This window comes from Falco biarmicus, chromosome 1, assembly GCF_023638135.1.
Source record: "Falco biarmicus isolate bFalBia1 chromosome 1, bFalBia1.pri, whole genome shotgun sequence".
NCBI lineage: Eukaryota > Metazoa > Chordata > Aves > Falconiformes > Falconidae > Falco > Falco biarmicus.
The window spans coordinates 81,813,843-81,832,038 of NC_079288.1; the positions used below are offsets into that span (position 1 = coordinate 81,813,843).

Below are 18,196 nucleotides of genomic sequence, written 5' to 3' on the forward strand. Positions count from 1 at the left end.
AAAATATACAAGTACATGGGACCAGATGGGAGCTCGCTCGCTCACCAATGACACTGTCAAGCTGCTATCTCAGAAATGTCAGTGAACAATGGAAGTTCTCAATGACTGAAACAGGCAAGTTCCTTGCCTCTTCCAAAAAGAAAACCTGGAAGATCATGGGAACTACAGGCTGATCTGCCTTATCTCAGAGCTTTGAAAAGTTATTAAAAGAAAGATTCATCTAGAAGCAATTTCCAAGTTCATAAAGGTAACTGGGAACAGCCAGCCCAGATTCACCATTGACAACACTGCTTTCAGTGATGAAACCACTCCCTCTGAGTGACCAGCATACACTGGCAGTCTTTCATGGATGGTGACTGAGTGGCTGGAATACAACACAGGTTAGGGACTGACTGGACAGCCAGGCTCAAAGAATAATGGTCAGTGGTTCAAAAGCTACGGGGTGGCCAATTACAGGCTCTGCTTGACTCCTGAGGAACATTATCAGCTCCAACATACGTATCTTCAACCATCTGCACTATGGAACAGAACACAATCAGAAAGCTCAGAGGACAATAAATTGGTGGAGTGCTTGATAATGCTGGGCGGCAAAGCTGCCATTCACAAGAAATGACAAGCTGGAGAAACACACCAAGAACTTTGTGATTAGCAATCAAGGCAAAAACCAGAGCCCTGCACCTGGCACAAACCCACCTCATCCATTAGCACAGGCTGTGGAAAAACTGGCTAGGACCACTTCTACAGAAGTAGATGTAGAGGTTCTGAGGGACAGCAGGTTGGATGTGAATCAACACGCTCTTGTGGCAATGAAAGTTAACCACAGACCAGGCTGCATTAGGAAGATTAAAGGCATTGGGTTGAGAGTTGTGATTGTTCTTCATGCTCAGCACTCACGCAAGCTCATCTGGAATACTGAGTCTGGTTTTCAGGTTACTTCCCTGCCCCTGCCAAAGAAAAGATGTTGACAAACTGGAAAGAGTACAGAAGGCTGCCACCACAGTGGTTCACTGGTTGGAGGATACAAAATCCTAAGAGGCTGAGAAGGGCAGGCTTGTTTTGCTTGCAGAAGAGAAGGCTGTGGGGAGTTGGAAGCAGCACAATCTGATAGAAGTCTTCTACTACCTAAAGGTGACAGTCACAGATAAGAGCTAGCCACTTTCTCAGAGTTAGAGCAAAAAAGGAAGGAGGTAGAGTTGACAGTTACCAAGTAACATTCCAGCTGGACACAAGGAAAAAAATATTTTAGGCAGTATAGTTGATAAGCCCTGCAACAGCAGCTGAAAAAGGTGGGGCAATCTCCACCGTTGGAAAGTTTCAGAACTAGGCAGGACCCTGAGCAACTAAAACTAGCTCTGAAGTTAGTCCAGATTGAAGGAGAAGCCTGAACTACACCGTCTGCAGAGGTCCTTTTATGAATTCATCTAGAAAGAGACTGGATAATAGATCCCCAGTGCTACTATAGACACCAAATTCATCTCCACATGAAGGTACGAATGGCCATACCAGTAAGACCAAAAGCCTCTCCTCTATCACTATCCTCTCTCTGAAAATATCTAGAAAGCATATGGCAATTGAAAAAATGCCAGAACATAACGTTATAATCCCAAACAGTCTCTTTGGGCTTCCTGAACCAGAGGTGGGAGTTTTACTGTAGAAACGTAACAGGGTGTTTCTCATCCATGAACTCTGCTAGTTATTGTAATATATATTACATTTCACAGTCTCATGCCCTCTGTGAGGAAATACTCCTTGGTTTTGACTTGTCAACTGCTAGCCTAATTCAAAACCCTTTTTGTTCTTGTTTTGGAAAAAAAAAAAGGCAACATACACTCTCTCCTATGTCTCTTGAGATTGAAGAGGCTCCTTCTAAAGCATTCTTTGAAGACAGCCATTCTGTAGCTCTAATCACTCTTGCCCTTCTGTAGACATTTTCCAGTTCTACTACATACTTTTTCAGGATGAAGGGACAAAATGAGAGTAACTCATATTACTTGTGGGAAGAAGAAACCATGACTTTCCATTGCTATGTAATGAGGTTCTCCATTCTCCCCTTTCCCAACTGTTTTGTCCTAGGTTTGTCAACATTAACCTGATCATTCCCAGAAAACATTCACTCCCCAAGATCCCACTGAGCAATGATAATCATTTCCGACTCAGGTGTTATGTGTATAAGACTGGGATTGTTTTTTCTTTCCACCGTACCCAAGAACTGTATCACATTACACTTATCTATATTGAATTTCACCTATTTTAATACCCATTCGGTCTCTCATTCTTCTCCGATGCTTCACACTTGGGTTGTATCTGTAATACCTTGACTATTTCAGTATCATCAATGAAACCGGATCATCTCAGCACTCGCTCTCTTCCATGCTGTTCCAACAGCTGAATATCAGCAGTACTGGCAGAGACACCAGCAGAACGCCAATACTAGGACTCTTCCATTATACAGGCTGGTTACTACATCTTGATGTTGGTTTCTTATCTTGCACAGTTTCCTATCTGCATAAGGACTTCTGTCTTTTTTCTTTCAAAAGCTCCTGATAAGGGATATCTTAAAAAAATCACATAGTAATACAAACAATCAACCAAACCCACCACCGTACCATGTCTTTTTTTTTAACATAGAAGTCCATATCTTTGCATGGCACGACTTTCATTTTTTAAAGTCACATTAACTGATGCACATTATTCCATTCTTGATTAGTCAGAATAGTATTTCTGCATCAATAAACCATTGGTTGAAAGGGAAGAATCAATTACAGGTATTAAGAATCTCACTAAAATTTTACCAAAGTAGAAGCACTGAAACAAAGCCTTCTACTTATTCTTTCTTCTACAGTCATCCCAAAAAAATCCTCAGACTACTTCAGCATTTATCAGAGAACTTCCAGAGAATAAAGGGGAGAACCGTACACCAAAGATTGATCTTCCTTAAGCCAAATGAGTTTATTTATAAGAACTGTTACATACTGCATTTCTGCTCCTTCAGAGGTGTACAACGTTAGGCCAAAATGTAATGGCTACTGTGTGAAACTTTGAATACTATCTTGATGCTGCCCACATGTTTTCTAACTGGTACACCGTAATACCAAAATTTCTGAATGACTGAATTGCACATGTTTCTTTCATAATTAAAGTTCTGTGAAAAATGTAAGCCTTTATTCTCCCACATGTCTTTAACCTTACACTAGACCTTTAGCACACCAGGTCTCAAACTGACCTGGTCACATCCTGTATCAGCTAGATTTCCTTCTGCACTTATGCAGATTCAAGCCTAAAGAGTTCCAAATAATAAAAAAAAGAAACTAAACCCTAAACAGTCAGACCACAACATCAATCAAAAAGACTTTCTACCCCACAGTGACTGCATAGAGCAAACTAGTTCAGATGAAGCAGAAAGAAAGAGAAAGCAAAAACCAGTTTGCATAGCTATCATTTGGTTGTTGGAAATTATAGAGCAAAAGCGATACTTCAAAGTCATCATGCTTGAAGGAAAAATTCTTTGGTGGTGAAAGTAAGACCACTCCCCAGACTCCTGTTCACAGGAATTTTCTAAGGTTTATTTTCTAAAAACTCATTTTCACAGAAAACAATATAGAGAACAGAAAAAAGCATCTTTTACATAGGTTTGCAGTTCTGTAAAAGAACATCTGTTTTCCTCCTGTGTTTGGGAGAAAGCAGTTAGCAAGGTCTAACCTGACAGCAGTACCAACTCATAGGCAGGGAAGTTTTAACTATGTATCCTGACTTCATTACTGTCAATGGGAATCATCCTTCTTTAACTTTACAGTTTCCCAGCTGAAAGGAATTCCTTGCCACATAAAGCGTGAATTATTATTTTTTTTAAACACAAATACCTATACATTTTTTACGTCTTTCCAAATTAACTGGATCATGGGCAGGAAGGAATTTGAAATGGATTTTAAAGAATCTTTTTGCATACATGAGGTCAGATAACTAGTGGGAAGAAAAAAAAGTTTCAAGAAAAATAGTAAGAGTCCTACCAGATTAGGTGGAGGAAACCATTACAGAACTATGTTCTCCTTTCAAGGGTCAGAAAAATGATGTACTTCCTCTCCTCAACTGAGTTAGCTTAGAAGACCTGAAAAGATTTGTATGAATTTACAGGTCTCTGGGATAATTCAGTTGGAGACTGAGGTACAAATAATTTTTTTCAAATGCCATATGTTGTGCCCTTATATGAAATTAAGCCTAGCCACAAATGGATAGGGAAAAGAAAGTGAGAAGTGCAGTGATGAAACTGCCTTTCAAAAAAATAGAACCAAAGACAACTTAGCTCTACTCTATGAAAGAGGAAAAAGGAGGTATGGGAATAAGGAAGACAGACTAAGATTTCCTAAATAGTTTTAATAATGTTTTAAGAGAAAAGGTAAACCCAGCAATAAACACCTTTAGGCTTTAAATTGTTTCCTTGACACAAACTTAGATCACCACACTCACCTTCCACAAAACAGAAAAGTAGAGGACATTTATTACACAGGACACCATTTGAAAAATGAGGCAGGGTACAATAAACTAGTGCAAGTTTTCCCTCAAACCACAGATTAAGCATTTCCATGCAGAATTACTGAAATTCTGTATTTTTATATATTTAATTTCTTCCTTTGACTCTTGGATTATTTCAGAACTGAGTCAGCATCATTATTTGTTACTAAAATCATCCAAAATGTAAATTATATATATAAAGAAGAATGAATTCTTCTGATGTGTAGCTCCTATCAATCCCTTGAAATAGTAATATTTTTGCTTGTTCTAGGCAAAATCAGAAAAGGAAAAGAAAGTTAAGAAACAGGAAGCAGCATATTTCAAGAATGAGAGCCTTAAAATAATGGATAGATTTAGGTTTAATTAGGTGTAAGCAGTCTTGAAGAGATACAGATCAAAACAGACAAAATAATTTCGTAAGCCTAAATGCAGTGGCAGATCAACTGGATTTTAAAAAAAAAATCAAAGCCCTTGAGACTATTGTGTGTTTTTTTTTTTTTTTTAAAAATCTGACACAAAGCCCAGTAGCTTTCCTTAGTTAAAAACAGGTCAGTTTTACAACTCAGGAAGACAGTACTGCATATTCTAGATCAGCTGTGTCTAGAAAGAAAATAGCATTATAACGTTCAAAGCTGCTAGTTATACAGGAGCAAATTAGCACTAAGAATTCTTGGACTATCCATCTGCCACATGCATACTTACTCAACAGAAGCAATTACAATTCTTCAAAATATTATCCTTTTACACAAACTGCTAGGAACTTACTGCTGAATACATTATGAACCTCTGAACAAGGCTTCCAACAACAAAATAAAGTAGTTTACAAAGCCATTTTACAGTTACATAAAACTGTCTTGCATCCTTACATAAGCAAATTGACAGCCATTTTAGAGTCCTGTCTAGAGCCACACTAGGGACATCAGAGACCACTTATTTTCAATGCACTTGTTTATAGCTGCCATCTTGGACTCATGTCTCAAATGAGATTTCTTCACTTTTCTCCTTTTGGTAGAAATATCTGAGTATTAACAAACACCTTAGCATTTCTCCCTGACCAAAGCAGCAGTCAAGTTGCTAAGCTAAGGTCACACAGCAGGTTTGTGTCCTGAGTGAGTCCCTTCATTTCTTTTGATCCTTCTTCTCCAAATATTTGTTCATTTTAATCACAGCATCACCTCTTTAAATGAAAGAGGTCATCATCCTCCTGTGTGTTTGCACAATTTAGACACCAAAATACTGGCTAGAGACTTTAGGCTAGAGATTCCACTTCCAATCAGATTACTCCCAAAATAACTTATTCCAGCTGAAGTGACAGCACTTCTCCCAAGACAAATTAATTAAGGATTATTAATTCAGCAGACCTATATAAAATACATCAATGACTGAAATTCTACTCACTATATTATCTGTTTTACTTTAGTTCCCACTAGTTTACAACTCAAAGTAATGCACAGAGCACAAAAAAAAAAAGCTAAGATGAAACCAAAGTAGGTTGTGAAGCAGCTAAATTATTGGCTACCAAAATGAAGATACCCTGTTGATTTTTCAAATCAAGTAATATTTTGTTAAGGTATTGTAAGTAATCAAGTAGTATAGCATATTCCACATTCTGGGTTAGCAAATCTCCAGGCTGTAAGCTCTTGGAGACCACAGGTACGATGAAAGCCGTTTCTTAAGTTTACAAGGACTGATGGATTTTGCCAGCATGCCCTTATAGCAAATACCAATCTGCCAACCAGTTCTTTCCTAAATCTGTGGGCCCAAAAGGTATACTATTATGCCGATTAATATAAGAACTATTGAACTGAAAGACCATGGGAAGAAGTTTAGAGAAGAAAAACTGACAGCGGGTGATCTGTAACATCCAGTAAGACCTCCACTCTTACCACACTAACTCGTGAAACATTTTTCTATCATGCTACCTAGCAAATGTTTGAAGCTCATCTTTACTCCTGTTTCCCAGCTCTTGAAAAACATTCACTACGTAAAGAATCAAAGATTTCAGATACTCATGCTTTATGTCAACAGTCAAAGACCCCAACATATTAGCTACCATACAGACATCTCATTTCTATACCAAAAAACATACACAAACCAAACTCAGAAGATCACAGGGCACTGTTGTGTGAAAACACTAAAAAGCAAGTATGCTGCAACTGTGAATCACAACATCAGATAAGTATTCATTTTGAAGATACCAAGACACTAACAGGAGGTCTTCTGTAAAATGCGTGAGAGCATTTTTCTTGAAGTATTTTCCTGCAGGGACAATGGAGCACTAATAATCAAGCAGCATCTCTAACTCATGGCCACACTGTTACTTACTGCCTTTTAATAGGTCTTCTTCTTTCATTAATCACTTTAGAATGTGTCCTATAGTGACTGGGCAGCAGTGGAAAAGAAACCAATTCCCACAGGAGCCAACTCCTACTTCAGCTGCTTTCCAATGTCAAACTTCTCCTAAAGTGTCAGAGTATCAGATTTTATGTAAAACACAGCAGCCTGTAGAGTCCAGTGCAGAAGAACAGCAGCAGTACAAAAGATGTCACGCTTGTTTGCTGACATGCACACATGATGTGTCGAAACAGGAAGTGCATTATTCAGCAACACACATGCTCAGTATGGACATCCAGTGAGTCAGAGCACCCAGTTCAAAAACTGATTTAGTGTGAGATCCAAGTGTTCATACTGAGTTAGTACAGAGCTGATTGTTACCAATATCCATGTTTAGCTTATTGTGACAACCTTCTGCTTAAAAAGCACTTTATAAATCAAGTAAGGATCTAGAAGTGCCCTTGTTTTTTGTACACTGATGTACTGATAGTGCATTAGGTGTTATAGGTTCTGTCTCTCCCCTCCTCAAAATCTTCCTGAACCACTTTCACTGAGCAATTTTTGCTGCTATATGTTCAAAGTTTCATTAAAAGCACTCTGTGGCTCATGATATCAAAGGTACAAAGCTATGTTCAAGAACAACAACTTACAGTGAAGCTTATTATCAGGAGGGAAACAAATCAAGTAGTGCAACCAATTACACAAGAAAATTAATCTTGCACTTTTTCTGCTTCACTGGGAAAAGAAATTAATCTGAACTGTTTGACCTCTTCATTAGTGATACAGATCACTGGTCAGAGTGCACCTCCAAAGTCTGCAATGATACTGGAAGGAGTTGTTAATATGCCAGATTGTTGTGTCACCATTAGAGACCTCAGCATGCTGGAGAAATGGGCAGACAAGAAACTCATGAAGTTCAACAAAGGGAAATGCCAAGTCTTACACTTGGGAAAGAACAGCCACCAGTACATGCTGGACAGCAACAGCCTGGAAAGCAGCTTTGCAGAACAAAAGCGGGGAGGGGTCCTGGTGGACAAGTTGCCCATGAGAGACAGCAACACACCCTTGCAGCAAAGGTGGCCAAGATCACACTGGGCTGTGTTAGGAAAAACATTGCCAGTAGGTCAGGGAAGGTAATCCTTCCCCTCTACTCCGCATGAGTTAGACTTACCCAAAGTGCTGTGCCCAGTTCTAGGCTTTCAGTACAAGAGAAACACGGACATAGTGGAGTGAGTATGGCCAAAGGCCACAGAGATGACTAACAAACTGGAGCATCTGACATATGAAGAGAGGCTGAGAGATGAGACTGTTCAACCTTATGAAGAGGAGGCTCAGGGGAAGTCTTATCAATGTATATAAACACCTGATGGGTGGAGTAAAAAAGATGGGAACCAGACTACGCTCAGCAGTGCGCAGTAAAAGGACAACAGGAAATGGGCAGAAAGTGAAATACAGAAAATTCCATCTAGAAAAAGATATTTTTTTTTTAAATACCATAAGGCAGTCAAACACTGGAATAGATTTGCCTAGAGAGGCTGGAGTCTCCATCTTGGAGATAATCAATAACTGCCTGGACGTGGCCCCGAGCAACCTGCTCTAGTTGACCCTGCTTTGAGGGGAGGATATGGGACTAGACTGCCTCCAGAGGTTCTTTCGAACCTCAGCTATTCTGTGATTCTGTAGACTCAGGATAGAAACAATCTACACTCCATATAATCCCACTCTCCTATCTGTTCTCCTTTTTATCAGGTAAACATGGTATTTCCATGAAAAATGAGTATCTTATTAAATCTGCTGCCAGTATTTTCCCCCGCCACAGCTGCCAACAAAAAAGCCAAACAGCAGCTCTGAGAAAGTGCTCAAGTATTCTGTGTTTCTACAGTTCTCCTTTTCATCAGCTATTTTTTTTGAGGCAGCTGCAGTCCAGCTAACCCTAAACTGTTTGACAATGAACAGCCAAGAAAAGAATATTTTGACAAGCGATGATCCCTGCTTTCAGGTCTTCCATCTTCCACTTCTGGAGTCTTACTCCAATCAGTTTGCTAGTTCAATTTAATTATTCACACTTCTAAAGATAGAGATGAATTATCCAGCTCCCTGTCACCACTTGTTTATTAGTGTTTCAGCAAAGAACTATGGCAACAATGTTTGCATTCATTTGTTTTTAAACTGACAACTTTCATGTTACATGTTCAGATGAGACTACTATAAATCTCTATCAGTAGGTTGTTGTTTTTTTTTCAAAAAAAACAAAACACAAAAAAGATTCCACAGCACTTTGTCGAAAGAATAGCTGGCAACCTTCTTGTCCTTAAGGAGGGACCAGAGTAGGGGGAATATTCAAGTATTATTTTGTACACCTAACCAGCTTCCCTAGATTTAGCTGAATAAATCTATTTACTTCCCCTGAGCTGAACTGTTGAAGAACAGCTGAAGCACTTCCACTCCTGCAGCAACCACAATTTAGCTATGGAAAAGGGATTTCCCTTTGCAGTTTTAAGCACTCTTTCACATGAAAGGCACTGTTGGAACATACTGTAATGCAGAGCTATTACACAACTATTATCTAGTGATGTTGGCATGAGGAAGCTAGAGGGAGGAAACAGGAAGGACATAAATATGAGTCTACAATCTTTTATATTTTACTCACATGAGGGAAAGCCATCAGTGTTCAGAGCTCCAAGAGAAATGTCTGAGCTACTGTGTTGGTGAACAAAATTTAAAAAAATAATATGCATTCATTTCACACAGTGTTTGAATAAACTGGAAATAAAAATTCACAGAGGTTCAGTCCCACAGAAACTTGTAGGCATCTGCCTCCTAAGGAACAAAACTGGATTTCCTATCAACTTACTTCAGTAGACTTTAGCTTTAGTGTTCACTTCTCCCAGCTGCTTTTTCACTTGCACCACTAAAAAGTTCTGAGCTATGACTCACAGTTAAGGACATTTAAGAGGATACATTCAAAAGATTTGAGCACTGTTCTGGCAGGTTTTTTCAACAATGAAAAATGCTATTAAAAGATTACAGAACAACCCAGAAGTTTAACAGGTGCTGGGAAGAATCAATAAACATCATCTTTGCTAGGAAATTAAAGAGTTTCAGTGCAAGGGTGTCTCACCCTCTTACTATTTAGCTTCTCAGCTTTACAAACAACATTCCATTCTCTTATGTATATTTTTGTTAAGGTTTTTCAGGGAAAAAGAATGTTTGTGGAAATAAAAGAATTAGTCCAAAATATTCTCTACCTTTTAAATGGTTGGCACCTTGACAATCCATCTTAAGACATAAGCAGCATAACAAAAACGCACTGATCCTCACTGCCAGTAATTTTTCAGAAAAGTAACAACCTAAGCTGTGATAACAACTGGAATACATCTAAAATGCAGTCTAAAAATCATCTTCTTAACTTTAAATGCCTTCACATTGTTCTGGCTGTGGAAAGTGCTAGAGCACTTTTTACAGCTATCTTAAAATTTATGCCTGATGCTGTCAGCTTTAAAATGGTTCAGGATAGCAGAAAGAAGCCCTCATATGTAAAATGGAAATCAGCACCTCATCCTTCTGCTTCCTGGACCTAAGTAGGATGAAGCTAGGAGAGTGGAGGACACGCATAAGAACATGGCTATGCAGCCTGCAAAACAAACACTGCAAAGAGCATACAGTACTTGGTGTGTGAAAGCGCAGCATGATCTCAGCACAAAGTTTACTTTGCATAAACATCTTCTACAGATGAAAAAATGTTGACACACTGACAGGAGAGATGTTTAAATCAGTATTTTGCGATAACGATTCTTTTCTCTCAGCTCCCTTCCACAGTTATCGCCATGTATGTGGCAGACCTACTGTAAATACACAACGCAAGACTTCAAACAAAGGTTTCCATTGATTCCTATGAGCATCATCCTTCCAGTTCAACAGTTCTCAGAGGCGACGACCTTAACGCTCAGCACCCAGTCCTTCATTTGCTTTACAATACCTAGTTAAAGCCTAAGAGCAACTATGCAGTCTTGGGAAACTACCACCCTTCAGCTAGACCCAGAACCTTCACCGCCACTCCGTGCTTTTACCAAACCGTAAGTATTTTGCTTACTCGCCCCTGCAGGCCTCCAGCCTTTTCCAGTACGTTTGTCCCTTTTTTATATCTTAAGCTTATCTCCACCTTGGGAGGGGGACACACACCAAGCAGCCAGGGAACCATGTTCTACTACCACCTCCCCTCCCTCCCCTTTAACGCATCTCCTAACAACGCCACGCAGGGCCAGCTCATCAGCCGGGACGAGCATGTGAAGCGCCCCTGGGGTCTTCCCGAGCCACCATCCGCACGCCCCGAGCCCTCTCCCCCTGCCTGCCTCCGTCCCAGCCCTCTCCCCCCCTCGCCTCCCCCCTGCCACCACATCTTCGCCCTGCCACCAGGACCTAACCCCTCCCCCCCCCCCCCCCGGCCGAGTCCTCCAGCTCCCAGCGACCCTTTTTGTGTCCCCAGCGCAGCCCGGGGGCCAACCCTTCACCACGGGGCACGGAGGCACCCGGGGAGGGCGGCATATTCCAGGCACGTCCCTCAGCCTCGGCGGAGGGGGAGGGGAGAAGCCGTAGCGGCAGCAGCCGAGGCGTCAAGCGGAGGAGAACGGGGACGGGCGGGAAGCTGCGTGGTGGGAAGCGCCCCCCCGCCGCCCCACGGGCCCTGGGGGCTCCTGAGGCGGGGAGCAGGCAGGAAGGGGGGCCGGGGCACCCGGCGGCCCAAGCCCTCATCTACCCCTCGGCGCTGCCCCGGCGGGACACTAGCGGCTTTACCCCTCTCCTCCGTGTCGGGGGATGAAGGGAAAGGCTCAGCACCCACCTTGAGAGTGGGATACTCCTGCACCTTCAAAGTCATTGAGAGCTGAGCAGCTGATTCCTGCACCGCCATCTTGGATTAGGCACCAACCTCCTCCCTCCTCCTCCCCCGCCCTCCCCCAGCCCGGACCGGAGGGAGCTACCTACAGCGCGCGCGGCATGACGGGCAATAAAGGCCTTCCTCCGCCCCATCTCTAATGGAGACGGGCCGAACCAACGGCTCTCGCTGCTGATCGCGGCCCAACCCCTAGCCCCCCACCACCGCGGCGGCGTGGTACGCTCCACGGGACGGTGGTGGCGGAAGAGCAACAGCTGGGCAACCAGCGCCAACCAATGAAGGCCGCCCTTTCGAACGTTCCGTTTGTGCGCGTTGATACCGCCTTAGAGCTTGAGAAGCAGCGCCTGATTGGGCAGCGCGGTGGAAATGGGCGGGGCTGCCTGGAGGCGCGGACAAATCAAATGGAACTACGGCATTGAGCTGGGCGGGTTTTGGGGGGTTTATGGACATCCAGCCACCCAGTCGCGATAGAGAAGGCTTTCCCATCGTCCAATCAGAACCTCCTCTAGCGCTCAGTAGGCGGAACCTAAAAGTAAATTTTGATGGTGACTTAAAACGGCCGTTGTAACACCCCCTGAGGTGTCCGGGAAGAGGAGGGGCGGGGCGGGGGGCGGAGCCCGGAGGACGCGGTGCGGAGCGCGCTTTGACGGGCAGGTCCCTAGCCAACGCCGTCGCGCCGCCCTGCTGACGGGCAGAGAGTTGAGCGAATGGGTGGCGCCTGTGGGGAGAACGGGCGGGGCCCCGGCGGCGGCCCGGCGTGTGGCGGTGTGTATATTGGCCGGGGTGGGGACCGCCCCTAGTAAGTTCCGTGGGGAGGAGAGAGTGAGTGAGAGTCAGTGAGGCGGAGGCGGCGGGAAGAGGTTTAAATAGCGGAGACAGCGTGAGTCCCCTTCCCCTCAGCTCCCTCTCCCCGCGCTGGGCCGTCCTCCCGTGCTTCGCTGCCGCTCTCCGTTAGCCGGGGCAGGCGGAGGCGCCCGGTGCCGTTCCCCTTCCCCAGCCCGCCGCGAAGCTGCCTGCCCTCACCGCTGAGGGGCGGAGGCGGGGCGGCCCCGAGCCACGGCGGGGAGGCCGCGGCGGATCCCCGCTCCCGGGCGGGCCGGTGCTAAGTTTCTCTGGTGAGGCGAGGCGCGGGGCGGGAGCAGTTCCCTCGCAGCCGGGCCGGTCTCGCCTTCCCCGCGGGGGAGGGGGGTGGGGAGGAGCCGAGGAGCGTGCCCGGCAGCCCCGCAGCTCTCCCGCCGGCCCGGCGCCCCCCTCCCCTGGGCGGGCGGGCGCGGGCGGCGCAGCCCTGCAGCTCTCTCACACGGGGGGAGCCGTGAAGCCCCGGCCGCGGTGGGAGGGAGCTGCTACCGCCCCCCGCCGCCTGACCGCCCCCTGCACCGCCGTGCGCTGCAAGTCCGCAGCAGCGGTTATACAGCTCTGGGGATTCTCCCCTTTTCTTTCCTTGTTGGTTGTGTTTGCGGGCTCTCAGCTGTATCTCGAGGCAGCTGTAGACCTGTCTCGGAGGGCTTGCTTGTCTCGCTGACCTCTGTTCGGTCCCTGAGAGTGGTCTGCGGGAGCTGGTGGGCCCTAAGGTGAAAGCACTGGTTTAAATGAGCAGTAAATCCCTGCTGAGCATACGTGAACGTTTCCATACAGAAAAAAGGGACTGATCCTGCAGACTGCCTCTGCTTGTGTGTCTGAGAGAATAAAGACGCTCCTGGAGTATTAATCTTCTGCCTGTTGACATAAAAGCTACTTTCTTGATAATAAGTAGGCTACTTTCCGGATAATATGTAGAGGACAGTGTGTTGCGATTCAGCCATAACATGTACCCTCTTACCCTACATGAAGCTCCTCACTGATTTGAGCACCTTAGTGAGTGAGACGGAAGAGACTTTGTCAGACCTTGAAGCTGTTAGGTCTGCAGTAGACAGTGAGAAAGTGTAAACGTGCCTATCGGGAGCTGTACACGCAGCGATACAAACTTTCTTTTCTTGTTGAAGTCGGTGGCAAAAGTTCTGTTTCTTGATGCAGTTGCTTGCTACCATCAGCAGGTGTATTTCAGGTAGTGTGCTGTTGTGGTTTGAGGCTTGAAAGAGACCCCAAAATACATACCCATTAATAATCGTGGTGGTTTTTGCTATCTTTTCTAAACTTTGTGGTTATATTATTTCTGTCTGCAAAAGACTGTAGAAAAATAAACACAGGTATTGCCAGGAAGCATGTTTAACTTTCATGGTTTGAAAGAGCAAATCATATTTAATAAGTGTCTGTCTTTAGAAAATTCAGTAATGTTGTTTCTTTCCAATGTGCCTAGGCCCCCTTGCAACTGAGAGCATCTATCCACCACAGAAGGATGGTGGTAAAGAAGACTTACAAAGTGATGTAACTGACTGTTAGATTATCTTCAGCTTTGTACTGCAAACTATTTTACTTGTGTTTACTCTCAGCTGCCCTGGCATTCAGTCTGGTACTGACCATAATCAGCAGACATGTGCCTAAATGTAATTTGCAAAGCCTTTGTTTAAGAAGTATATTAGTAAAAAACATTTGTGTTTGTTACACCTGGGATTAACATTCATGTCTAGACATGATCTTGGGGCTGGATTCTGCAAGAGGATTTGTGTAAGGAGGATTTTGGCTCCATTAAGGCCTGTGCAGGGAATGGTTCACCTGAGCTTGTCAAGTGGAGGACTGAAAACCTAGCTTAGTTGTTGCTGTATTTACAACCATAATTATGTGGCATTATAAATTCTCCCTGTTGTTTCTGTGTTAAATATTCTGTGAGCTTATATTTAGAAGGAAATTTGCTGTTCAATATTCCCTATCATTGATGCTACTGAACAGCTTGAAGTGGGCACACTTTAACTCTTTAGGTCTGTGACGCCTATAGGGACTGAAGAAGTGTGACTGGCCATGTAATTTACTAAGTCACATATGTATTTGTCTGAAACACTTATTTGCAAGTTATTTTTTTTAATATGTAACCTCTTAATGGTCCTCTCTGATGATACAGTAGCTAATGTAGCACAAATATTCTATGGATGCAGGTTATGTGCTCAGACTGTATCTGTCTTTAAACTGGAGTATTGGTGAAGGTTTGTCAGACATTAGTAGCCAAAGTTAAAGGGTTTGCTTAATGGAACAGATGGCCAAGCAACCATCATGTCAGAGAAAACAGCATGTATTCCGTGTATTCTTAGTTTAACACAAGAGGGAGCATGTCTAATCTTTAACCTTTAAATATTGCAACTTCAGAGAGGAAGCTCCAAGTGTTGAGTGTCAACTAATTTATGTTCTAGGCTCCATGTGCAAATATTGATACAACCTATGTGTACTTCTGGCATGTTTTCAACTTCAGGTTGCAGCCATTGATTTATAATATAAATGTTGCAGTGATCAATGTGGAGATAAGAATGAAGCTAATGATCTTTTGAACTGGTAAAAATCTGTAGTTTCCTGCTGAATTTAACAAAATTTTTATTGTTATTCCTGGGTCTGGGTATTCATATACAGAGGTTGTACTATATTCTTTAATATAAGGTTAATGTCCTCTGGTCTTTGGTTTAACCTACTATACAAAGCCGAGGCTTAATTTAGTTATATTTATTTTAATTACCAATACAACTTTGCTTTTACAGTTTGTATAAATTCAACTGCTTTAGTCTTAAATAGGAAATACACATTTGGAACTACTAAGAAGGTTTGTGTATCATATCTTGTTTATTTTTCCTTGTCCCCTAGTGCTGTAAAATGAAGAATAAAAATCAGCTTCCATTTTGTATTTCTTGGCATTGTCCTGTTCAATCATAATCTAATAGTTAGTCCTTGTTTAGTGTCTTATTAATGTGAATTAGCAATTAGTTAAAATCAGGCAGTGCATACAGAATACTCCAGACCTTTAGGAGGACCCTACTCATTTGACAGTGTCTTAAAAGCATTTAAATAGTCTTCCGCTTTGCTCCAGGTCAATGATTAGAAAAAAAATATCCGTATACCATGAAGCATTGCATGCAGATTATGTATCTTTCAGAAACATAAATACTCTGGATGTTATTTGGTGGAGCAAAGCAGCAACCATAGTGCTCTGCTTCTGTGTGCTGAAGAAAACTGCAGTGTATTGAGATTTTACTACACTTGCTTCTCTTTCCTCTTTGTGCACATTATAACTTCTGTGCTAGGGTGGCAGAAGTGAATGTATATCACCATCGTTTTCTCACTTTAGCAGATGAGACTGGCCTGAGGCAGTGATATAGTCCTGTGTTGGATCAGGTGGGAGCACAGGTTGCCCCACTCTTCCTCTGAGTAAATGGGTGGTGATTGTACTGTCCATCTTAAAATGGAGAAGTAGAAGCCTTTGCTACAGTCTTCTGGTGAGTTGTGATGTTTGTGAAGTATTTAGGACCATACCTTTAATCTACATTACTTTTTTCTTCTGAATAGCGAGATAAATTTTGGTTTTTTTTTAAAAACTACTGTGCACAGTGTTGACAGAATAAGGTGTTAATATGAAAGCAGCTTGTCTTCAAAATATGCCAGGCAGCTGTCTTTGTAAGACAGAAATGTGAGATGACCTGTACTAATATCAGATACCTTAAGATAGGTGTTCAGTAAGTATTAAGACTTTTAGAAGGTAACAAGGATGAGACAGTTACTACTGGGGACATGGTTGCTTTACCAAGTTATTCACAGCAATGGAGCATTTTAAATGAATTGCTCCATTTTAATGGACGCTACTTGATTTTGTGTAATACGTATGCAACAGTACTGTCAGAAATTCGTAGAGGGCAGAGGGACACCTTTTGTTGAACAAGTGTTGATATACTGAGTTTTGTAAGGATCAAATGAGCTGCCTGTTGTTTTTGCTGGCCCCTATCAGTCAAAAGGGTCAAAACTTAATGCTTTGGTTTTCGCACCCAGCAGACTTAGGCCATTGCACATTTTTTACATGAAATGCATATTTTTGCTTTAAAAGAAAGTAATAATATGACTGTATAGTTGTGGTTTTTTCATATTGTAACTTTAAGCATATAACCGAAAAGTGTATTAGTGCATCTGGCTTATGTAAATAGGCTGGAGAAGTTGGCTTTATTTCTGTATCTGAGAGGAAATTACCAAGAGTGTGAAAACGCAACAAACAAAAAAAGCTGCCACAAACAAAACCCAGCGATTAACAACAGCAGGAGAGATTGCCCTGATATGCCACAGTTTAGAACATTGTTGTGAAGTAGTAATTGCAGATCAGAGGCTTTGTTTCCTTATTTTAGCATGATTGTAAGAACACTTTCCTTATCAGGGGAAAATGCAGATGCACTCAGCGACTGAGGTTACAAAGTTACCATAATGGATTAGAGTTGAGACCCTCTGTAGAGTCCGTTGTCTGTGCTGAATCAGCTGTGTGAGCAGACAATTTAATATCTCTGTTACGAATCTGGCACCTTCCAGGCAATGCATGCGTGTAGAAGTTATTTAGAAATTATTCCATGTTTACGCAAACCGGTTTTCAGGTGTCAAAGTAATAATTTGCTTTATGAAAAAAAGAAGGGGGGCAAAAATTCACTGTGTAGATAAAATTCTTGTGAAATCTCATTCAAAAAAAGAAGACTTTCATTTGCATAAAAAATGGCATGTGGGACATGGTGATAAAGTACACAGCCTCCTGTAACTTTCTGAATGGTCTAAATGGATGTTTTAATATGCAGAGGGGAGGGGGCTTACCTGTGAGCAATATTTTAGCCATGAGCAATATTTTTTGTTCCTTTTTGAGTTACAGCCCCCTGAAAAATGGGGGGGGTTTAGAAAGAAAGTGCTGACACAGCCTTAACTACAGAGCAGTGCCCTGCATGCTGCTGCAATAATTGTCCAAGGCAGTGTTTTCTGCTTTCCTGCCATTGTGCTTTACGTTCCTTTAATTAATTTCATTTTTAACTTTCTGAAAGTTTGATATTATTTAAAGCCCATGGCGTGTGTGCAAAAGCCAGCGGAGTAAGGTTGTCAGAGTAGCATGGACTTGTTAATCTCAGCCTGATCTTGTCAGTAACAGCAGAGCAGAGGGAGAGGAACTCCGGCTGGGGCAGCGCTCCAAAGGTTTGTCTGTTATTTTTATACCTAAATTACGTCTTAGTAGCAAACTATTCAGTATGCGGAGCGTTGTCGGCGATCTGTAGATTCCGTAGTTGCGAATATGTGTGCGTTTAGCCGTGTTGTTTGTTTGCGAGAGGAGAGGTTTGCCTCTGTGTGTATCGGGGAGAGCGAGTGTGTGTTACGATCGGGGAAACGCTGAAGAAGAAGAAACCCTGTTGGTTCTCCATGCAAATGACCGCTTTGGTTGTAACAAAAGCCTTGATGTTGGGCTTGGAAAAATGATCTGACAGTGTAACAACCCCAGGCCACTTTCGCCATGTTTTTGTTTATGCATGTTTCATTCCGTTTTCCGTAGCTATCTCGCAGATGTTTCCAATTTCACTGTGGGTTGTTTTT

General features: G+C 42.8%; 2 protein-coding genes across 6 annotated transcripts in view; one reads left to right on the forward strand and one right to left on the reverse strand.

Annotated features, from left to right (window-relative positions):
• The window catches only part of MAEA (macrophage erythroblast attacher, E3 ubiquitin ligase), a 54,276-nt gene extending 42,275 nt beyond the window's left edge, over positions 1 to 12,001 (reverse strand). For 3 of the 5 annotated variants that reach the window (XM_056340615.1, XM_056340606.1, XM_056340578.1), the window contains exon 1: positions 11,684 to 11,813. In XM_056340615.1, coding sequence (XP_056196590.1) covers positions 11,684 to 11,752 — 69 coding nt within the window. In that variant the 5' untranslated portion in view covers positions 11,753 to 11,813. The other 2 variants (XM_056340597.1, XM_056340587.1) reach the window with 2 other exon arrangements.
• A 526-nt stretch (positions 12,002 to 12,527) lies between these two features.
• Positions 12,528 to 18,196, forward strand: part of CTBP1 (C-terminal binding protein 1) — a 251,580-nt gene continuing 245,911 nt past the window's right edge. The window contains exon 1 of the mRNA XM_056340802.1: positions 12,528 to 12,617. The gene's annotated coding sequence lies outside the window, so the exon portion shown is untranslated. The remainder of the gene's footprint in view (positions 12,618 to 18,196) is intronic.